Here is a 24,697-nt window from a genome sequence, read left to right on the forward strand (position 1 = left end):
CACACTCACCATAGCACATCCTTTGCAGCATCCAAGCGTCCTCTCACTTCTAACACTTCTTACAACGCTTTTAAGGTAGTTTTAAATTGAATGTTTGAAATAAAAATTTCATTCTATAATATACATGCTAATTTAGCAGAAACCTATTTGCTGTCATATTGTGATTTTATGATAAGTAACAGTCTATAACATTGACATAAGCTTGCATACATAATATATGGGCCTCCTGGAATCAGATATTCCCCATGGAAACCACTCATTGGCACAGCATTAGTAAGATATACAGTAACTAACCTGCATTCTCAATCTTTCCCTTTTGATACCATTACTCTTATCTGTTTACTCTGATTTTTATTGCAGACAAATACATAATATTTCTTTTGCTATTTAAAAATAACCTAGAGACAAAATAAATAAAGACAGCCATGCAGGTGAGATACAGCTATAGACTCATACCAGAGAAAATTGTCACAGAAAAACGTTCATGAGACACAAGATGGACAAATGTCAATTGCAAACTTCTAGCAGAGGTTTCTAGCAAACATGATCATAAAGCAATACCTCAAATGAAGAGAGACACATGCATTAGGGTGTCCACTCCTCAAAACCTTTCTTGGTGCACAGACATTTAGTAGGAAACAGCCTCCTAGAACGCAGTTTAGCAAATGAGACTCAATTTCCTCAAATGATGATTTTTTTTTATAGCCTGAGATTAAAGCAAGTCAGAACTAGCTTAACTGAGAAAAAAAATACAGCTGGATTGCTGGACACTGTAACAGGAAAAAAACAAGAGACAAAAGCCCCACTAGTCAAGGACTTTATTTTTTTAAGTCTGTGCTACCAAAATACTCAATTTTAAAACTGTATGAGACTACAGAATTTCACAGCATCTTAGCTAACTGCTACTCAGTCACACTGCTCAATGATGACAGTGGCAAACAGAACCATATAATACCTGCCCTTCCAACAGCAATTGATGAGGAAGCACCCTAACACTCATAAAATTTATCTGCTCACCTCCAAAGAGCTTCCAAATGTCTTTGTTGACTGTAATTTCCATGCAACAGCATTACAGTGGAAGTACACAATATGGAATTGCACAAGCACCATGCAAAACAATGTCTATTACAACCATTATCCTTGCTGCTAAGTGGTTTTTCCTAATGTTTTTCTCAAGATGAGTATCCATAAAGTCTTGAAAGGGAAAACATATACTGTCTTTCAGTGATGTGGAAGCTAAAAGAAGTTTTCATGTCATGAACAAAATTAATGTATGATTCTACTGGACAGTGTTATTGTGCATACTTTGCAAATAAAAAAAAAAATTAATAAATAAAATTAGGGGCTTAAAATCTATTGTTTTCTTTTTTTTCCATATCAGTTTCCTCTTAGGATTGTGATTTAGTCTGGCATTCTAAGCATGTTCACTTACTACATTCTCTAGACAGCATACAGATCTCCAGGAATTTGAATCCTCTGCTGACATGATGCAAAGTATAATAAAACAGGATTTCAGCAGAATTCAACATGTTTGTCACTGCCTGCAAAGTCTACTTTTTAAATGATCTTTGGCAGCCTATCAAATGCTTTGAAAATTCAAATCCAGAGACCAGAAACTCTTCTTTATTTGAAATAGTAAAATATCTGTATTTGAATGTCATTATACAGAACTACAAGAAATTGTCCATATGGCTTAAACCTGTCCCTAAAGCAGCTAATAACAGGGAACCCTGCAAAGCATGTCCAACCAATCATCCTGCTTATCCATCTGGAAAGAAGAAAAAAAGGAACTTACACTGTACTATATGTGAGATTAGGAGGGCAGTGCTGGTATCATTGCATGTTAGCCTTCCCTGTGCCAGGTCCTGCTTCACTTGCAATGCAAATAGGTACCTGCAAAACAAAAGTGAAGAAGGAATTACACAAAGCAGGAGGAAAAGAGGGGACAGTATCCCAACTCTGGCTTTGACTACATGTTCCCTTCACGTTTTGGAATCTACAGAGGCGATCTGAATTACCTAAGTTAAGAGGGTAAATAAAACACAACAGATACTGTATTACTGTATTAATTATTACTGGAGCTGTACATGGTGGCTGCTTTGAAGAGCCAAGATATCTCTCCTTTTCTCTCTTCTTCCCTCCGTTTGGAACCAGAGCAACAAGATATGACAATGCTAGCAAATGTGACAGCTATTAAGTACTCAGCAAGAGATAATACAGCTGCTTCTAACCATGGAGATAAACCACTGATTTAGAGTTATCAGTTGGTTCCCTACAAAGGGAACTCTAAACTTCCACCTTGGCACTCACTTGGGAATGAGGCACAAAATCTTGATCTTGACCAAACAACTCTTAGTTAGCTCTGATACCTTTGTGGCCCCAATATCTGTGCTGTCCATGTACAAGCCCTATCTAATATTGCCTCCAAACCCTTTCAGCCATGCAGGGCAATTCTACACTGCCAGTTTAAATGCAGAGACAACAGAAGTCAAAGACATTATTTCAGCATTTGAATTTATTTTAGCTTCAACAGAAATTGGCTTAGTTCCACTCAGTATCCAATTCTAGAGCTAGCAATGGGCATTTTTCTTACAGCTGGTATGAAACCTGAAGTGGAGAGACACGCCTTAAGAAGCCTTCCAAAGACTGCAGCTCCTCTGGAAAGGATCTCAATAATTTTAATAAGACTATATTTTACTAGGTTTAGAGAAAAGCTCTCATTTGAACAGTGAGTTTCTGAATGAGAAGATGTAGGTACACTAAATGAAAAGGGCAAGCTGATTTGAGGAGTATGGAAAAGTACTGTGTGTGTATACACTGAAATAATACAGCAGATCTACATAACATCCTTTTGAAACATGCAGACATCTGTCTACCCATACAAAATTCACCCTGGTAGAGGAATATAGCACAAAAATGTTATAGTCTCTTCTTCAAGTGATGAAGCAGTTCCCCATGGATATGCTTTCACATCCTACACATTACTGTGTATATATATTCAGATCCCCTAGCATACATATTTAAAATCTAACAAAAAAAGTCATTAGGATTAAGAGACACATCTTCAGGTACAGAGAGAGATCACCAAAAATTAATTTTCACTTCACATACTAAGAAACAGATATGCAGAATATCAATTCAGAAACAGAAATGTTTCATTAATAACATCACAACATCACATTGCAGGTTTTCATTCATCCCTTTGTTCTTTTTCCTCTTTCTTTTATGTTTTAGTCTTTACTAAGGAAATACTCCTTCCTACCCCACATTTCTAATTTTCTCTTTCCAGGCCATCAAACAATCTCAATTTTTTTATTTTTTTTATTCCAATGCTCTGTTGCCAAAATAAAACATGACAAAGATAAACAGTGAACAGAAGTGGACTTGTTCTTCATAATGGAAGTTGTAAGGACACCAGAGCTCTTTGCAAAAGAGGACTCTATCTTTTGAGAAGACTGGAGATAAATAGTGAAAATTTTGAATCAGAATGGAAACATGTATTAAAGCTAATAATACTGTAGACCAGAAAAGAGTGAAAAGCTGCAGTGAAAAAATACTGCAACAAAACAATGTTTCTGACCATAAATGAAGGACCTGCTAGTCAGAAAGAACCTTAACAGGTCCCTCATACACAGATTTACTCACAAAGAAGCAGGATTTTTTGTGCCAATACAGGGTGAAATTCAAAGCTTAAATGAAGGTTTGGAGATGCACTGAAAAGCATTTAAACGTTAGTGTTAAGGTACTGTGCATATGTGTGCATCCTTCTCTACATTCTTATTTGGCATTTCTCCATCTCCAAAGTCACACTTCCACCTGTGCAAACCTTTGGCATTTGTTCTGGCTATACAGACAGGGTCCAATGCTGCTGCAAATCAGCAGCTGACACAACAGAGCTCTCTCCCAGATGAGGGTGCAGAGTCACACTTGGCACCCCAGAGTGCCAGTACATGAGTTCATCATGCCAAACAGAGAACTCTGTTGCCAAACTGACTTCTCTTGGGGTTAGCAAAACTCTCACAGGACTCCAAGGATGAAAGGATTCCTGCACTTTGCAGAAACACTTAGAACAGACTGCAGCTGAATCTTAGAGCCTATTCCTTCATGTGCATTCAATGCTGGGACAAATAGCACCAAGCTAAAAGTAAGAGGCAGTCATCAATCCTCACCCAGTCACCTCCAACTCCATGTTCTCCCCTCTGTCCATCAGAGATTTAACAAGAAGAAACAGTCATGCAGCTACTAACCTTGTCAGTTCCTCCTGCAGCTGAGCATGGTCGGGTGGGAAGAATTTTACCACAAATTTTACAACAACGTGCTTCGGTCCTAGGGAAAATGTCAAAGGAAGTTAACAAACACCAATAACATGCTGGCCAAATATGCACAATGATGTAGAAGGGATGATTCATGTTACCTGCAGTGCATACAGACATGCTAACCTCCTGTCCTTTGTTAGTATGCAGGATATTTGGAGATTGCCCAATAAAATTTACACACAATAAAAGAGAACAGTAACTTGGTCAAGGGCTACTCTGACAAAAACAAGTATGTTTTTAGCAATTACATCAGTTGAGCCAATAAAATATATGTGAATCTACTTTCCTTGCTTCAGAACAGGAGGGAGCTAAAATACACTCTACTTGTAAGTCCACTAGCAAATTACTATTTCTGTTTTAAGAATAGCACAAGTGTTAAAATTTTTACAAGTATGACTAGTGACAAAAGGACCAACACATCCCTGTCTTGCAAGAGGGAGAGCTGCCAGAGCATGCACTCATACTAATATGACCAGAAAAGCACCTAGAAAAACTGAATCTCAAGGACAAAACTCAATAAATTAAGAACTTGGCTGATATTTGACAGAGAAACAAAATAATCAGAACCTTTCCTGTTCACTTCTACTCTTTCCAGAGCTGGTAGAAAATTATAATTTCTTGTTCTTTCCTACCACCCACTGAAGCTTCCCCTATCCCAACAGTTTCCTCTTCTTGGTGTCTGAAAAGTCCTAGGTTCTGCAGCAATGTCCACACAGTTGTAATACACCTGCCAGCTCCTTCCCAGGAATAAAGTCCTCCTGTTCTTTTTCTTCTCTTCTGATTCCTGCCAGTCAGCAGTGTATGTTCCTTTAGTCCTTCTTTTACTGCACCCTTTTTCTCTACTGAATTGTTGCCTCTACTGCCACCAGTGCCTCTTGCAGTGACTGACTAAACCCCAGCCTCCCGTGGGATGGGGGCAGCCTGCTCATATGCTCATGTGACATGACTTCAGGTATCTATTGAAAGGACAGGCCAGAATTAAAGAGTAATTCCAACAACATTCAGTGCAGAAGGTTGAGAATATAAAGATTTCAACTGACAAGAGTCCTAATTTATTCAAGTACTCTCAGACTGAGGAAAGAAATGTCAACAAGGAAGTACTTACTTCTAATCTGTTTCATAACAGGCTTCAAAAGATCGAGCCACACCTGAAAACAAAAGAAGGTGGTGTAATCATCTCTAAACAACCAACCAGAGGAGCATTTTTAATTGCAATACCTAGATTATCAGTTACCTATTTGTTTTTTCCAGTGTAGTCATTATGCTTTCCTTAATTATACAATGGTGGATTTTCTCCCCAAAATTCTGGGAGATGCTCAGAAAACAGCACTGTGAATGGGCACAGCCTTTAAGGCAGTAGAGATTCAGAGAGCTGGGCAACAACAAGGAAATCCCCCCCTCACTTGTCCCAGACACCAACAATCACAGCACACATGGTCAGGAACCATTAATTTTGTAGGAAGAAAACTGAAATGAAGAGTTTAGAAAAAGACAGTCCTGTATTGTCATTGAATTCCAAACCCTGGATAATCTTGAGAAAGAGAAGTGAATGGAGCTGGTGCCTTTGAGGCTGGGAATGCTGGACAAATGGAGAAATGAGATGGCAGCAGCCTACTCATGGAGTATGGGGGACCCAACAGGAATCCCAGTATGAGGTCTGGGCACAAATGTGGAGCTCTGCTGTTGGGCTCCATGGAGATGAAGGAGCCTCCCTCCCACCACCTGCCAGAGGAATGTTCTCTCAGATCACGGGTGTGAAGCAGACAACAGGACAAGGAATGGGTGGGAGAAAGCTTACTTTTGATCTATGGAACATTTTCTCTATTCTATAAACCTGGGAAATTCAGGCCCAGACACTCTTAACTGGAGACAGTGTAACTTCTGCACGTAGTTGACTTGACAACCCATTTTCCAGGACAGTGTGCAGAAGGTAAAAGCCAGATGATTCACCGGGCCCGGAGACAGCTCATAGTTCTCAGCTGGTAACTACCCATGCCCATCATTTATATTTTGTTATCTCACTAAATTGCACAGGGCATCCCTTGAAGAAATCTGGAATTTGAGGAAGAACACCCTACAACCATCACAAAGGTTAAAGCCATTAAAAAACAAATTAATAGAGTCTTCCTCTAGAAAAAGAGTATGTATTAAAATGATTACTTCTTTGACCTTTAATAATTTTAGAATATGCATAGATTGAAACATACTCAAAATATCCATATCCCAAAATCACCTGAGAAGCCAGAGAGAAGCAGGCCCATATTACTGCTGTAACTTCTCCAATGCCATGTGCCATTTTTATCATTACTAATATGAATGATTCCAATTAGCAGAGACCTCACAGCCCTGCCCTTTCCCACGCAGCAATGTTACTCAATAGAATTCTTATGTTTCTCGGTCTAGGAAAGTCTTTTTCTTTTGTTTCAGAGGTTAAAGAAACTTGGTTATCCAGGAACAGCAATACAGTTTTTCTCACATACTAAACTGGTACAGACACACTTTGACACTTGAATAACTTAAAACTGTTTTGTTTCAGAAAGTTTGCAGGTACATAATCTGCAACAAAGGTCAGGGACTTTGCCAAGTTTAATGAGAGAGGGAAAAGACATCTTGAATATGAAATAGCCAATTTACAAGATTATGAGAATAATCTATTTTACTTGAGGCCAAGAAAACAAACAAACAACAAAACCACCACCACCACCACCAAAAAAAACTCTCTCTTCTCCCCAGAGGTGGTTTGTAGTACAGCCTGAGCACACAAATGCACCATTCCTTTCTCAACTTTCCCAGCCATCCTACAAGCAAGTAATAACACACTTGAACAGACTGCTGGATACTGAAAATACATGAATGCATGTAGTGAGAAAGATGGGGCAAAATGACAGTGTTACCACTATGGTCAAACCCTAGCAATCAAAACTTCTGGATCATGCAGCTCCCACACTGTACCTAAACACCATCAGTCTGAGACTGGTTTATAAACTGGAAAGGAAAACTAATGCAAGGACTTAATTAAGATTAATGTTTTTAATTTTCTCCAGAACTACACAGTTAGATTACTTATTTGCTAAACAAAGGCTGGCATTCCATGATGGTGACCAGATTTCAGCAGCTGGAGAATTGAGGCAGACATCAAATGTGATGAAATTCTGTGAAACCCCAGGCTTGGCGACAGTGTCTCGTTTTTCTCCTTGTCCCAGCAGGAAGTGGAACACTCAGACCCTCCACAATCATCTCCCATACAGATCTTGTCTGCTCCAAGCATGGCATGCTTGAATGTATACAGCTGCCAGGCAACTTGACATACCACTGTCAATATGTCAGATATGAGGTCTGGAGCCTTGCATGTTGAAATAAACGCAGCCAAATTGTGAATATATGACTTCACATACATATGATTACATCCAAACAAATATGCTCTAAATATTTATTTTTTTCCTTTTACATTGCTCTCTACACTGGAAAAGCAACTCATTCTCTTCAGATGATATGAATATAAAATATGCATGTGTGTTTTATTTCTCAGACATACCATTTACTTCAGGGTTTTTTACTTGGACAATGCTTGAGTTCTACATTATAGCCTTTATGAAGCTCAGAGAATTTTAAATCCCATGGGAACATTCACCTCAATTGCATCATATCAACTGGTTACAATAATTTAAGTGTAAATAATACTCTCGGAGTGCTGCTCTGCATTGAAACAACAATTCATAATCAAATCTTCTGCTTCAGAGTTTCTGTGAGTTGCTTTCGGGTGGTTGAAGGCATTAATTCCACTGAATTTCACCATTCTTAGGGGACAGCTGACTAGATATCGGCAAGGTTTGTGGAGCTCCCCATTTTTCAGAAGCAAAGACTGGACCAACCAGCAAGAACATGGACTGGTGCTCTCAGATATTTGGCTAGAACTTCCTTTTGCCAGAGTAGGAGCCAGCTAAGCTACCATGCTCAGTACAAGGAAGCATTTTCCCTCAGGTCAAACTGGCACTGTGCTTAAGGGTTTTCTTCATCTTCCTCTTCATCAGAGCCCTGCATCCCCCACTGTGATTGTCTGGACGTATTTCCAGCCAGTCAATTCCTGCCACTGTGAGGGCCTCAGGCAGTGGCAGCACCTCAATCTCTCCTGTGTTCTGCCTCAAGCAAATAAACCACTTTGTTTTCACAAGACTGAAAATTGTTGGTTTACTTCAGGTCTCTGAGCAAAACACAGACAGTCATCTATTTAAAACTTAATGACCTGTGAAGTAGAGAAGGTTGATCAAATGACCTTCTCTATTTTGTAGAAAACTAAAAAGCAAACGTATATTCAGAAGATGTTAGGATTTGTTTCAGTTTTACATACATCCATCAATAATGTCAGAATGTCATTATTAACACAGCTACACAGACCCTCTGCTGCAATGGCACTGTACAGTTGCACTGCTTAGGAAAGTTACAATAAGCCCTCAAGTTACCTCAAGCATTAGCCAAGGGTATCTGGCAGAATGCTAATCCTTCTAATGAACAGTGTTTTATGCAATTCCAGCCGCACACTGTGAAGCAGATCCCTTCTAAATACTGACATCCACTTAAAAAAAATTCCTGTTTAATTGTAATTAGCCCAGAACACTATGACAGCATTCTGTTTTAGTGTCTATTGTCTAATGTCTGTTCCTGACAGACAAGAGATTCCTACTATTAATTTCATTAAGAAATATTGTTCTTTATGCATATTTTAGCTCGATGGAAAGAACACAGATTTTTTTTCTTTTTAACAACTGCCCAAAGTCAACTCTTTTAGGTCATCGAGGCTATTGGTGCAAAATTCACCAAACAGTCATGAAATCCAACGTACATCAGAACGTACTGGCAAAGCAATCCAGGTAACTAGCACACATGCTAGTAGGTTACACAGTAAGTCTAAAATAAAACAAACTTCTAAAAGAAAGTCATTAAGGACTAAGAAGTCATTAGCCTATGACTTTCTCTGGTACATGATGTGGGCAGTGCAATGCCTGAATGTTGCCAGCAGCTCATCTCAGATTCCTGAGTAACGGGACCAGGACACTTGTCTGTGCCACACAGCTCCCCAGAAAGCCCCTCAAAAATAGATGGGAGGTTCTTGGTTTACTTTTTATTCCTTTTTATTAACCTTGTAATATTTCATCCATCCCTTTTTTTGCCCCATGTTTTTCATTAACTCTGTCACAATCATTGCAATTTCTCTATCAGCAGAGAAAGTTTATTTCTGCACTCCAAATCAAACAGGACTATAAAATCGAGAGCTGAGGTTCTGTAACAGTCCAGCCTTTGGCTTCTGTACAGCAACTTAGAAAAACAAAACACTTTCCCAACTTGTGTCTGAATTAGCCATTACTTTCAATGCAGATGAAATCTGACAGGAACAATCAGGCTTTAAAAACATTTCTTCAACTCCACTAGGCAAGAACAATTTATCTTTTTTTTAAAAGTCCTTTTTCTTTTGAAGACTGAGGGTTAAATATATCTTACAAGTAAGGAGCAGAAGGAGAGAAAACAGTGTGCATGCAGATGAAAAAGAGCTGAAAATGAATCCTTTTACATACCATCATCTTTTTATGATCTGGAAATTCAAGGCCAAAATAGTCGCCTTCAACAAGGTTCAGGTGGTTGCAAACAGCATCATGCAAGACCTTCCCCGGAGCTCTTTGCTGTAAGAAGAAAACAAAGCCTAAGGTTACAAAGATGCTTTTAATTAGTGGCAGAAAAATTATTATGCTAAGAAATTATTCAACAAACAACACTGACAAAATTGTTTACAAAATCAGTGTATATTACAACCATACCCACAAGGCAGTTGACAATAATTACACTAGTTTTAAAGCTAAAGACTATATCTATCCATCCATGGATGGCAGCTCTGAATCCATCTTTAGTGCATTTTTATTTTTTGAGGGAAAAGTACTGTGAAATAGAAGAGGAGGACATGGGATACAGTTTTCCTATGTCTATCAAGGCTTATTTCTGCTGTGAATTTTAATTTTATCCCATGGCCCTTCAAGCCGTGTCAGGTGGTGCATGTAATTTGTGCACAAGACATGAAACCAGGACAGACCTGTCACACAAAACACCAAGGAATGAGGGTTTGCTGGATAATGCTTGATAGTCAGCAGGCTCAAACCCCAGGTTCTGACTTCGTGTGAGCTTATCCCAGGCTTCCTGCTGGGACTGAGGCTGCTCCAGGCTTGTCTGTGCTACCCTGGCAGAGCTGGCAAGTAATTTGGAGGAGTCAAACACAAAAAGCCTTCCCTCTATAAAGACCAGATGTTCCAGCCCAATATCAGCTCCCAGAACCACTGCTCTGCTGATTGTAAGGATTCTTTTCATCAGCCCATCTATTAAATCCACACCTGCAGAAAATACTACAAATTACAGTTCACCAGCAAGTCTTCTGCAAAAACCTGTCTCTGTAAAAAAAGGCCAATCACTGAAATCAAATATTTTTGTTCCCTGGACAAATGCTCCTATTTTAATTCAAGAGGCCCTGAAACACAGGTCTAAACTCACTTCAGAACAAATAATAACCCATTAAATTGTACAAACCCTCCTGTTACAAGAGAACAATCACATCCTGGACTACCGGTCTTAGACTGGCCCCCTCCCTTTTAGCCCAGTAAATAATAGAGTCAAATGAAACAGTAGGAGCCAAGTGAAGAAAAGACAACCATTAGAGGTGGGCAGACCAGCTCAGCCCAGGCCCTGGCATCTCCAGGCATTGCCCATATCAACAGTCTGCTTGAGAGTGGGCAGCTGCTCAATCCCTCCCAAAAACATCAGTATGCAGTCTGGTCCCTGTTTCATTGTGATACCAAAAAATAAAGACAGGCTTTTTCCACCTAGGGTAATACCCTAGTTAGAAAGATCATCTTTCCAGAGGTAATTTATCTAACATTCTGTAATATGAACTAGGAAAAGTAAATGCCCAGTAGTCAGGCTTACACCAGAGAAATTAGAGCAATCACATTTTTCTAGGGAAAGCACAGGATGCATGTGCCACCACAGCAGCACTGTCACCCTGATCGTGCAGAACACAATTCAGGACACAATGGACACAACGACTGAACCCTTCAGTGCTGGCTGGCTTAGAATGTCCAAAGGGAAGAGCCAAGCTCAGTTCTCCAAGAGCTTGCTGAACAGGTTTTTACCCAACATATTCCCAGTGCTTCTGAGAGACCTAAGCCACCAGGAAGCAATATTCACTCAAGCTATTAACTGTTTGCTAATATTTGTTGAAGCAAACATTAGCCTCATGAATACTGTCAAAAAACAAATAAAGAGCAATCGCTGTGAATAGTACAGATTTTTTTAAGAATTCACCATAAACTTGCAGTAACTGAAGTAATTCATAGTAAAATGCCAAGAGGATTCAAAGAAGGAAGGGAAAAAATACCTCTATTCTTCTAGGTAGAGCACTTTTGATCTAACACAATGGCATCCAAAATAATTCTCAAGTGCAAGTATATTTGAACACACATCATGTTCTCCAGCTTCATTAAACCAGAAAGAATTCCCAGTGTTCACCACCCAGGTGGTGCTGGTAGGGAGACAAAGAGGAAGAATGGGTTTATCAGTTATTCTCACAGCAATTAGCTTTCCTACCTATGCACAACCACAAGAACACGCCAGCGATCATGTATGTATGTCTAGCTAAAATATTTGATGGACTTCTGTCTGACAAAGGCCAAACTTCGTCTTTCCTCATAGGAAAAAAAAGTGTCTCTAAAAAATAACCAACCAACCAACCAGCCAATCAGAAAAACACCCCCAAAACCAAACCAAAACAAAAAAAGCGGTCTTGTAGTATTTATGTCACTTGGCATTTTCTCTGGAGTATGCCTCAAGAAAATGAAATGCTTCTTACTCTACTATTTCTAAATATTATTATTCTAAACTCGTCTTATCTTTGATCAGTCTATTTCAAAATAAAATCTGACAGTTCTCTCAAAGGAAATGTTGTACACATAAAATCTGCTGAGATTTAGGGCCTGATGAAACTCTGGTCTTGCAGGAGCAGAAGGAGAAGTACAACATCCACAAAAGCAGAAACTCACGAGGTTTCAGAGAGATCTTGATTTAGTGCAGTTCCATGACATCCCTACTAAAAAATTTAAACACAATAAATTAAAAGCTCAGTCTAGTGGGTATGGAAGCAAACCAGGAGTCATTCAGGGCGCAGTAAACACGAGCTGACAGAGGGAGCATTCAGGAATGAGTGCACCACACCAATGACATCATCTGAAGTCAACAGTTGTGCCTGACTTAAGCATGGTTACGAGTTCCTATAAGAAAATACAAGTTTTCCACTGAACTTGGAAGGCATTTTCCAATCATGAAGCATGGTCCCGCTGCCATGCCTCAGACAGCAAGTTCTAGGCAAGCTTCACTGGTCCCTGTTCCACAGCCCCATGGCAGCATCTGCGTAAGCCAGAGCTTGGCTGCTTTCCCTGCTCCATGCCAGCACCAGTCTGCTCCATGGGGGACGTGGACATGGAAGCATGGAAGCAATGAAGCCTGGTGGCAAGACTATACCTCAACTTTTTAACTTTTTACCTCAACAAGTTTATAAAGTCCAGGTGCTGAGTCCTGTATTTTGGCCACAAAAACCCCCTGCAATGTTATAGGCTGGGGATGGTGTGGCTGGACAGTGTCCAGGTGGAAAGGGACCTGGGGCCAGCTGAACATGAGCCAGCAGTGTGCCATGGTGGAAGGCCAATGGCCCCTGGCCTGGATCAGGAATAGTGTGGCCAGCAGGAGCAGGGAGGTCATTCCCCCCTGTACTGGGCACTGGTGAGGCCGCACCTTGAGTGCTGTGTCCAGTTCTGGGCCCCTCAGCTCAGGAAGGACATTGAGACACTGGAGTGCATCGAGGAGGGCAATGAGGCTGGTGAGGGGCTGGGAACACAAACCCTGTGAGGAACGGCTGAGGGAGCTGGGGTTGTTGAGCCTGGAGAAAAGGAGACTCAGAGGTGACCTTACCACTACAATTTCCTGAGAGGCTGTGGTCAGGTGGGGGTCAGTCTCTTTCTCCAGGCAGCAGCTGACAGAACGAGAGGATGCAGTCTCAAGCTGCACCAAGGGAAATATAGGCTGGATATTAGGGAAAAGTTTTTCATGGAAAGAATAATTAAGTACTGGAATGGTCTGTCCAGGGAGGTGGTGTCAACATCCCTGGATGTGTTTAAAGAAAGACTGAATGTGGCACTTGGTGCCATAGTCCAGTTGTGTTATGGCATGGGTTGGATTTGATCTTGGAGGTCTCTTCCAACCTGGTCATTCTGTGGACTCTGTTGAGTTCTGCTGAATTCTGTTGCTGCCACAGACACGACCACCCTGTGAGGCAGCAAGGGAAAGGAAACAGGAGGGCATGGTATACCGATGGAATACAGCTGGGGGAGGGTCACATGCAACCCCAGGAGCTGGGAAGTACCTGCAGCAGGTGGCAGTCCCCTGCTCCTGCTTCTGTTGACAGCCAGATTCCTGTACAATCAGTAAAAAAATACTGCAGCTCCAGGGAACAACTCTCCCCACCCTAAACCAGTCATCTGAGCACACTGACAGGGAACTTCTCCTGAGAAATACAGGTGTATCTTTCACCCTGACAACAAGGAGCCCTGACATCTGTTTTAATGATTTCAGATGAGGGGAGCTCCAGTCAGACTGATACACCAGAGAACTGCTATTTTTCTCTTGATGTGGTATTTACTTATACCAAAATAATATTATAAATTTATTACAATGAAAAGAAGCTCAGTGACTTCCAGCTACACATCCTTATTCCTTAATGCATTTTGAGCCAGTCTTTCATTTAGCTCTGTGAAATCACATTTTAAAAGTCGCTTTACATTTTCAGGGAACGTCAAGTTCTAAATTATGAATAATGTGCATCACCACATTTAGCTGCAAGCTATGAAGGTACCCAGTCAAACTAGCCTGCTTTACGCATTATATATTCAATATTTTGCTGTCTGCTCATTATCTCAGTCCTACTCAATTCAGCCTCACTCTACTCCCACCAAAATCCAAAACAGTATGTTGCTTATGATCTTCCAATGGAGAATATTTTAATAGGTTCAACACTTCTTTCATGTTCTAGCAAATGCCAATCATTTTTAAAAAAGTATCCCTCTACATACTTGTTTAGACCATTCTTTGACACATACTGCAATACTTTTTGTTGTTTTTTTTTTAAAAAAAGAAAGAAAGTACATGGCTATATCTAGAAGATATCCAGACCCTTAAAAGAAGCAGGTTTGGACAGATTACACTACCTCCCACAGTTAATTCAGCAATTATCTCACTATGTACCAAAAAATAAGTATATATGTTTAAGATCAAATAGAGGTTTTACCATTTTTTATCTGTTCAGCCAAATAATCTCTGATACTAGCCTGAAACAAGATTATTGATTGAAAGGTTTTTCTTTGTTTGTTTTTACATTGCGAAGCAGTAATACCAGCTTAAAAGAACCAAACACTTTCTTCTGAACCCATTTTCTTCTGAAAAAATGTAAGTCTCATCTTTGGTTGAAGTAAGAAATAGTTTCACATGGAAACACAGACTACTCTGTTTTCCTTCTCTTCTTCAAAACTGCTGCAAATGGGTCAGAAGGAAGTTTGCGTTCTTTTGGGTTTTAATTACACTTGCTTGTACAGTAGTAGCAGCTCATAGGAGAGAAAATAATTCCCTTATGTTCATCTTAAAGAAAAATGTACATTCATTATTCACACCTGCCACCACATAAAGGCAGGCATACCTTCCACTGATGCCCTCCCCTCCTGTTCCCCATTCTGGGTGCTCAAATGGCCTAAAATGTTATGTGACAATTTGGTCATGCTAAATATTTTACAGATATTTAATACTATATGGCACAAAGGTTAAAACGTATTTGCTCTTTCAGGGTTAATAACAAAAAAAAAAAATCCCTTGTACTGATCAGCCTATTATCAGATAAACCAAATCAGACTGCCAAATTATTTTTATACTTCAATTTAACAACAGCATTGAAATGGTTGTGAAAACTTATTTCAGTAACTTCATTACTATTTCTGAAGTCATACAAAGTTGTAATCACTACTAAAAATAACAAACCCACATTCTTAACAGCATAACCTTCTGTTATTTGAAACTGTTAAAATTATGTATGTATCTACAGTTTTGAAATGAAAGAAAACCAACTAAGAACAGTCCATGATAAGCAAATAGTATAAAAATAACCTCAGATGAGATTGAGCATAGGGTTCTTAAACAAATAACCCTGTCAGAAAATTCTACTTCAAAGAAGGCTTGAAAACTACTTGCAGGAGAACAATGCTGTCAGCATCTGAAGACAAATTTCGTATTTTAAACAGTTATCCTTTCTGGTGTAAAATGAAATGCATAATTCATATTTAGCAAAAGTCTATTTTCTGAAATAAAGGCAAGAAGCACTGGTCTGAGTGTTGTTGCTCTGGCCCTAATACTGCCAAGACACCTGGAGACCCTCTGCCCTTCTTCTGCTCTCTTCCCTTTCAAAGCATAGGATTTAATCCTATAGGAAGGATTAGATGACTACAAAAATAGCATTAGACCACAAAGATAGCTCTTACACCTGGGCTTACTAGTTTTTACCTGGCTGTTCAGCTTAGACTGGGTAGTTGAGAAGTTGAAGAAGTATTATTCATCACTCCTACACACCAGGCCAGGGAGAGAAGCCACACACTCCCGCCACTACTCTGAAGCAGTGGACCTGCAGCCACCAGGCACGCATCCCGTCTGAAAAGAGGGTGCAGAAGAGGCAGATTTTTATGATAACCTAAAGGCACCTCGTTCCTTTTAAGAAATTTTCCATTTGATTGCAGTTGAGGGCTCCACTCCTGGCACATATCCCACATGCTTTTGCACAGACTGTGCACATACCATCAAAGGGCGGACTGAGGCCAAAAGCAGTAACAGAATAAGTCTCTCATGCTGCCTTAAAAACAGGCGATTGATCATCTGCTGCGGGTGTACAATGAGACTATTTAGCCTTCTTGTCTTTCAAGATTTTACTTGCTTGGATTTGGAGATTTTTGGACTGCTTTTACACTCACCACATAAGCTGTATTTCCTTAATGTCAGTGGTTGCCTTCCACAGTCTCTAATGTACACTTTTACCTTTTGGTCAGTTTTGGTGGTGCTGGGCACCTTTTTTTAAACAGCACAATTTTAAGATATGGTAGTTTTTTACTTAAGGTATGTTTTACTGCCCTTAAAAAAATGCAGCTGCAAAGTTAAACTTCCCCCCCCCACCCCCTCCAACCTATCAGCTATAACAAACTTGAACAACAACTATTTTAGGAATTTCGTTGCTAACCAAAAATCAACACAGCAAACAATTAGCAAGGCAAAGAATACAAAGAGAAGGGGTTTAATAACCCTCTCATTTGCTTCCATTTCTGGTATGGTCTCCAAAAGAAAACTGCACTTTTCTGCATTTGAAATATGGATTTGTAACTTAACCATGGTCTTGTATTTCTGATTGTGACAAACTGGTTTATATCAAAATATTTTCTAAAATCGGCAGAAGCAGAAGGATTGCTCTTGCTACACCTTAAACTCTCATTCAATGCCAAAAAATCAAATTCAGTAGAAATAGCCAACAGTAAAATTCAGGTGAACAGTAAATACTAAATAATCCTCTTTAATAGTTAAAAGCTGTGGAATGAAAAAGCAAAATATTATCTAGCAAAGCTAATGAAAAGTTTTATGATGAGGCTGTTTTCAGTACTGCTTGGTTAAGCTTTTTCTTATAGCAGAGTCAGACTAGTACAAAACTCATCTACAGTAAATCCTCAGGTAACTGTACATCTCTGTAATTGCAGTACAGTAAAGCTATGGAATTGGAGCCTCTGCTTGGTCTATTTTCACTTGGCTCATAAAATTACAGCTTTGTGCCTTAACGGGCAAACACCACCCACACTGCATTTATTATATATGGCATTTCAATGTGCATGAGAGGACACAAAAATGGAGGAGAGATGGGCTGGGCACCCTCAGGACTGAGCTTTTCACAACACAAACCAACACATCATCTTCAGGTGTAATCCTCCTATAATTTGATTTCTTTGCAGTTCTTACAAATGCAAACTGATATTAATACTGATTTTACCATACCAATTAATCACATTTCTAGTGGACAAGATGTTTGTTACTGTGGAATCAGCAGCAACCACCATAAAGCTAGTGGAGCACTTTGTAAAGAAGAAAGAGGAAGAAAGAGGAAGAAAGAGGCAGATTCTTGGAGCCTGGAGAATTTCCTCCTCAGGTAGCTGTAGGGAAAAAATTCCACAGAATTTGTTTCACACATTCATCCCTCTTTCATCGATGCCAAAGAAAAACTGAAACTCAATAGTTAAACACCGTGAACCATATAAACCAAAAATATTCAGGTTTTGGCCACAGCAGTCTAAGTACACATCTGTTTAGTACAAAATGTTACTCATGGTGAAAGGCATTAACAAAATACTTCATTATTAGTTTCCTGGTTCACTGGTTCCTTTGGCTCTGTTTACAGCATTTTAACCAGCTGGCATCTAACTCTCAGTTAGAAAATACAACTGATCTTGTATTAACTTTTCTGTAGAGATTTTACATAATCCTACATTTCACACACATGCATCTAAAATTCACTTTATCAACTTAAAAGTGGTGCTCTGATCACATCTGCTCATGAACTCATATGGAAAACTTCATTGTTATCTGCCTAAAAATCCTCTAAGAAATTGCCTCAACGGGGACAACACATACCTTCCCATGAAATGTGAATGCTGATCTCAGTAATGCCAAAAAAACCCTAAACCCAAAAAATACCGAACTGCAAAAATAGGTCTCTGCAGAAGCTAATTATTCCTCCTGGAAAAAAAACAAACCTTGTTTCTTGGAGTACAACTATAACTTCCTTGAGATAGGTGTAAAACACTTGTGGGAAATCAGCAGTGGCAAAGCAAGTCTTTTAAATAACTGTTTAAGGCTGCAAAATTTCACACACCAACAATTAAATTCTTAGACTTCCAGCGGGAAACTCTTGGCAGCACCACTGTTACTAAACCAAAATTACTTTCCTTGAACATCATTAAAATGCACAGTGTGGACAAGAAAAATGAGGCATTAAAAGAACAATGAGAAAACTAACTAAGAATATGTCATCTTATTCCTTAAATTAGCTCCTGTAAATGCTGAGTCATCTCTGCCTAATTTTACCAGCAAAACTAAAAGTGGTTTGAGGCTGTTCTTCATCCCCTTAGCAAGACAACCATCCACTGTTGGAAGTGACTACTTTCCTTTCTGAATGGTATTATCCACACGACATACTCCAGCCTCAGAGCCTTGACACTGCATGGTGATGACTTGCAAAAACCAGAGCCAGCCCATCAGGAATTTGAGATCTTGGTGTGAGTTGCAGGGCAGACGCATTAAACAGTGCTTTCCTCATGATCTGAAACAAACTACTTTGCAAATCAGCATGTAAGAAAGGTGGAAAGCAATACTTTTGTGCTAAAAGGCTTTTTTAAGACCAGGTACACACTAAAAATTCCTCTCTGAAAAGCTGTGTCTAGTTCTGAGGGACAAGAAGGGAGGAATTCCCACCAAAGCCATTCCAGCTATGACACCAAAACCCTTAGTGGAGACAAAGGGATGCCAATAGGCATCTCTCTGACAAAGATTACCTCTGAATCATCTATGTTTAATTGACAGCCAAGGGTGTAACTGGGCAGATGTCTCCATCTGGAATGAGCTGCACCTCCACCACGAGGCTCTGCCTGTAGGGATGTGCCTGCCAGCATTTTGCAGCACAAGGATGCCCACGGAACAAGCCCAGCATGTGCACTGTGGGCACTGGCTCTGGAAAACACACCACAAGATTTGTTTTCAGAAGCTAGATGGGAGTTTGATGTGAAGCTGATAGAACCTCATTTTTCAGAACATTTTCTTTATGGAAAGCTGTTTTATAAAGCTCACCTCTGGAACCAAGCACATGCCTGTCAAATAAATGTTGATATTACTTTCTCTCCCTGCAAGCAGAAAACTGAATGAGTTTAACCCCCGGCCCTGGTGCTACTTAGTGGCACACTGTGCTCCTTGTTTCTCGGGAAGAGCTGCAAGTGAGGCTCAGAACACCCATTAAAAATACCTCAGATTGAATTTCATAGCCCACAACTTTTGAAAAGGAATATAATGGCACCATTCAGTGCTTTCAGTGTAATTCAGCAGCATAGCAGCCAGCGCATAATTGGGGATGGAAACCCCAAACTCCGTGACACCCCTCACCCTTTGCCTCCCACTTTAACCACTCCTCTCTCTGTTTCAAGGCAAAAATCATTTAACCACCTTCTCAAGTTTTCCTTTTTTAACGTTAAGAAGTGCTTGATTCTCTGTTTTGTTTTCTTTGCCTGCTCATTTTTCCTCATTTTCTTTAGACATAAGCAAACACTTTGCTAGAATGAAGGAGTAGGCAATTCTTATGTCATCAAATGTGAAAACAGAACCCTTATACACAGATTGGAAACATGAGAATATGAAGTGTTATGAGAATATGGGAGTTATTACTATAAAATCAGATTGAGATGCAAAGCAGCTATTTACTATTTCTACTTGGATACATTTTAGTTCAGCCATGATTGTACCAAAATCCTTTGAAGAAAATAATTTAATTTAAATGCAAGAAGTCCAAGACCTGGGAAAAAAATCTCCACAACAAACCTCAACAAAAAATAAGAGGTGTTCAGGCAAAATATTAAATCCTAAATCTATAGCAAAACCAACTGCAACAGGAAAAACCTTTCCATCAATCTCAACACTATCATTAATCTCAGAAAGAACTCACACTATCCAGGACTGTACATATTTTACTTTTTATTTATCAGCGTCAGGAAAGCACATTTTAACAACTGGATACATAAGTTTCCAAAAAAGACGCTCCTAGATGAAGCCTTCAGGTTGTGGCTGCTGCAGGCTATAATGAATAATTTTACACCCTGAATCTTTGTCTTCAGCTAGGCCACTGCTCCAGGTGGATGTAGTGCTCTGGAAGCCAAAGTGCAAGGCAGGAAAAGGAAGACAACCTTGCATGCAATTTAAATTAAGAGTTTCTGTAGGACTAAGGACCCATTTGGGTCCAAAACTGACATGGACTGTCTAAAGAAAAGCTTGGCTGCAGCATTCTGCTACTGCTCCAGACTGGACATGGAGTAATCTTGTATTTCTGTGTGAAAATGAAACAGAGAAGATCTGAGTTCATTCCTAATGAGCAAAATGCATACCAACACACATTTTCATGGAAGTAATTTTGAGTAAGTCTCAAAAGCAATCCCTTCTTTAAATATCTGAAAGGCAGAAGTTTTGAGTAGTTTTTTGCCAGTCAAGTCCCCAGTAACAAGAGTTTCTTATTTGATTATGCAAGACCTGTTACCAACCTGATGCATATATAGGAAATGTGTTCAACATTTCTCTAAGCAGCCTTGAAAGACCTTAAAACTGAATATACTTGGAGTCTGGTCTGTCTTTTAAACATGCAAAGACACAGGAGAAGTGAGAACTGTCTATACTTTTAAGGTATTTGCAAGGGGAAGGTACAAGCTCTGTTTTGTGCATAACTGAGAAGTGCTACCTTTAGTTTGGGACACAGACTAGAGTGAACAGATGATAGGGGAATTGGTATGGTAAGTGTTAGAATAATGGCTGTTTCTACCAGCAGATTTCAGAGGCACTTCATAATGATGTAGTCAAGTCACAATTTCAATGAAAGATAAGAAAGAACTACCTCCCTTTTTAATACATCTATACTGTTTTCAGAAAGATCCTCTGGAGATTTTCCACTCTTCCTTTGCAGCCTGCCTGCAACTTGCAGTGTCTCCTCACACAGCAGATGTTCTAAAAAATCCATCCATGGGTCATCTCAGGTCTCTGAAAGGTGGAACTGCCTCTGGACTGTAGAGTCTGATGAATGGCTGTGCTAGCAGACAGGACACAGCCATCATTGGGGGGAGCACAAGCGGAGTGGTGCCGGCACACACTGTGGAAACAGTGACTTCACCTCCAGCTGCTTCAAAATCCAAACCTGCTGGGACTGACCACCCAGCATCAAACAGCAAAGCAGCACTGACAGAGCAGAGATACTTGTGCTTGTACACTTGTGGCAAACCAGGGAAAGAAGGGATTTGTGCTTGTATCTCTGGGGCAGGAGGAGGTGAAGAGGGAGGAAAGGCCAGCAGGCTTTCTAAGCTGTACATGGTGTCTGTTAAGAGCACGTGGTCTGAGCTGGGCAAAAGCCTCTCACTGATCTCCAGAGAGCTTCCTCCTGACTGTGAGCAAGATTTTACTTTTACCTATGTTGAAGGTGGAACATTCAACTTTCACCAGATTTCCCACTGCTTCTGCATGTGTGTGTGTGTGTGCATATATATATATATATATATGTATATATAATTATATGTGCATGCACCTTACAGGATTGCCTGTGCCTGAAATTAATGTGAAATACTTCAGAGACAATAAGTTACACCCTTCTGCTTCACTGCTCACTCAGCCACACCAACTGTTCAAGCTAAGGAGATTCCTAGGAGATCTGCTCTGTGTCATTCAAATAGAGGCCTCGAATAGCAAAGGAAAGCATCACCATTTATTATCACAAGTGCACAAACCCAACCTCTGAAACACAACTTTTATGGATTCTATTTTGTTTTAATGTGCATCTCTGTTTTCTTTTATGCTCTACTTAAAAACCTATGTTGTACAGAATTAATTACTGTGATTTGGGCTTTGGAAATACATCTTTAGGCACATCAGGTTAAAAAAGGCAAATGAGCCATTCAACACGTTTTTTTCTTAAGGCCGGAATACAGCATTGCCGTATTAGATACCACTTAGATATAAATGAGCTTTATCAGCAACAACAGACTTCGTGGGAAACAAGCATTCTCTGTTCAAGGTACGTCAAAGAGAAGTCTTTGGGGATGTGCTATCAAAAGTCAAACATCAGGCAGCCACAATGAGACTTTTTTGACCACATTTTCGGTCTTAACATTGAATTCTTCCAGAAAGAGTTTTAATCCATTTAACCTTGAGAATAATGCGTGTAACTGGAAAAGGATTTGATTGCATCTTAATTTGTGCAGTTCTCTTGATGCTGAAACCCCAGTCCTTATGTCTTTAGAGACAGCATACATCTCCTTTTAAATTTACATTTGTAAATATGCTTTTTTAATGTTAATACCCTGGTAACTTAGAGATTCCTGGGCTATGCGACAGCAACAGATGTCATTTACAACATAACAACATAATTGGATCATAGAATATGCTGTGTCGGAAGAGGGTCACAAGGATCATTGGAGTCCATCTCCTGGCCCTAAACAGGACCATCCCCAAGAGCCACACCGTGTGCCTGAGAGCATTTTCCAAAAGCTTGAACTCTGTCAGGCTGGTGTAACCACTGACCTGGGGAGCCTGTTCCAGTGCCCGGCCACATAGAACCTTTTCCCTGACATCCAACCTAAACCTCCCCTGACAGAGCTTCAGGCCATTCCCTCAGTCCTGTCACTGTCACCAGAGAGAAGAGATCAGTGTCTGCCCGTCTCCTTCCCCTCATGAGGAAGCTGTAACTGCAGTGGGGTCTCCCCTCAGTCTCCTTCAGGCTGAACAGACCAAGTGACCTCAGCTGCTTCTCATAAGGCTTCCTCTGCAAGCTCTTCACCACCCTCTGGACATTCTCTAACAGCTTTATATCTTATTTTGTGTTTCCCAGCACTGCACACAGGAGCCAAGGTGAGGCTGCAACAGTGCAGAGTAGAGCAGGACAATCCTCTCCCTTGATTGTGCTACAAGTGATTATTACCAAGATGCCTAGTATGAAACTTACTAAATATAGTTCATCTTTACCTATTTATAAAATGTTTAGGTTATCCATGTTCTCACCAGCCATCAAGTGAATATGTGTCAGCATATATATACAAACTTTAGTGATCTCCACCAGAACACTGTCTTACTGCCAGCTTCAGAAATTATCTTTTTTCATCATAATTTACTTAGAGAAGTCAGACAACCCTGTCAGACTGAGAATAAATCTCCTTAGGGAAAGAACTTTTGTCTACAGAAGACCACAATGCCATTGGCCAATGATTACTGCTAATATATTTCTTGTGCTGGCCTTGATTTTTAATCACAATGTGTAATAATACTTGACAAAAACATCATGTGACTAGGGAGAGACATAACCCTGATGTGGCATTATGGAGCCAATATTATCAGCTTTTGCTTTTTCAGACTGCAAGTATTTCTTAAATTGTTGCTACCAAACAGCTTGAGCCATCCTGTCTACACTAAAAATCAAGGACAGGCTTTGCAGGATGATAAAGGTAAGTGAAGGCATGTGTCCCTGGCATTCTTCTGGCTTTTAAACTCCTTGACAGGTCAATTCAAGCTAACCAAAGGCAGCAACTCCTGAGTGAGTCCCAGTGGGAGACTCCTTCAGACCACACAGTGCAGGGGAGCTGAGGAGGCTGCCCATCATTCCCCAGGTAAGCCAAAAATTTCCTGACCAAAGTGTTGCAGTTCTGCATCTAGCTACCCAGAAAACACAAAGAAAGATAAAAAAACCTTCATGTTTGTACTAAAATAGTGAGTCTAAAATCATGCTGAGGAAATGCAAGTATTAGCAGATGTAGAGGTCTGTCATAAAGGGAACTTACATCTAATCCCCTCTACTGGTACTAAAAATCTTACAAAGCAATTGTGCTACAGGCAGCTACAGAAGAATTTGCTCCAAGAGCAAAGTGCAGTTTACTCAAGTGACAGTATGATACAGAGATGAGACCAGTGACAGGGTTAGTGTGTGGCTCTCACCCTGTGGGACCATCATACTCAGACATCTTGGCATTGGAAACAACTAGTACTTGCAGTTTAAGAAAGCACAAATGCCAACAGACAACACCTCCCACTGCTCCCATATGCTGGCATGTGCCTACAGCCACAAGCTGCCCCTACTTTGTCTCCACAGCCTACAGGGAGAGGGAAAAGGGCTGAAAACAAGAAAGTGATCCAAAAGAAGAATTCAACCCCCTCCCAGATAATTCCTATCATGCAACAAAACTCAACTATAAGCAGACTGTGAACAATTAAGGCCAGGAAAAGGTGAGTTATGCTCATCACTGTCAGTAACCATTCATTCCAAGCCGACACACTTCCTTCTTGCTCCTAAAGAAACATGATTTCCCAGCACTCCAACAGGGTGCTCTTCGCTCCCAGTTACATGCTTGGGACACACAATCTCATGTTATTTAATAGGGTAGATATTTATCCCCATGACCCTCAAAGCATTCAGCTCAGACTTAATCATTGTAACAGCA

General features: G+C 40.1%; 1 protein-coding gene across 5 annotated transcripts in view; it reads right to left on the minus strand.

Annotated features, from left to right (window-relative positions):
* The window catches only part of FARP1 (FERM, ARH/RhoGEF and pleckstrin domain protein 1), a 201,745-nt gene that overhangs the window by 57,851 nt on the left and 119,197 nt on the right, over positions 1 to 24,697 (minus strand). For all 5 annotated transcript variants that reach the window (XM_019006212.2, XM_015624602.3, XM_015624585.3 and 2 more), the window contains exons 3-6: positions 9,887 to 9,991; positions 5,422 to 5,464; positions 4,248 to 4,326; positions 1,796 to 1,893 (exon numbers count right to left, since the gene is read on the minus strand). In XM_019006212.2, the coding sequence (XP_018861757.1) occupies positions 1,796 to 1,893; positions 4,248 to 4,326; positions 5,422 to 5,464; positions 9,887 to 9,991 (325 nt within the window). The remainder of the gene's footprint in view (positions 1 to 1,795; positions 1,894 to 4,247; positions 4,327 to 5,421; positions 5,465 to 9,886; positions 9,992 to 24,697) is intronic.

This window comes from Parus major, chromosome 1 (genome assembly GCF_001522545.3).
Source record: "Parus major isolate Abel chromosome 1, Parus_major1.1, whole genome shotgun sequence".
NCBI lineage: Eukaryota > Metazoa > Chordata > Aves > Passeriformes > Paridae > Parus > Parus major.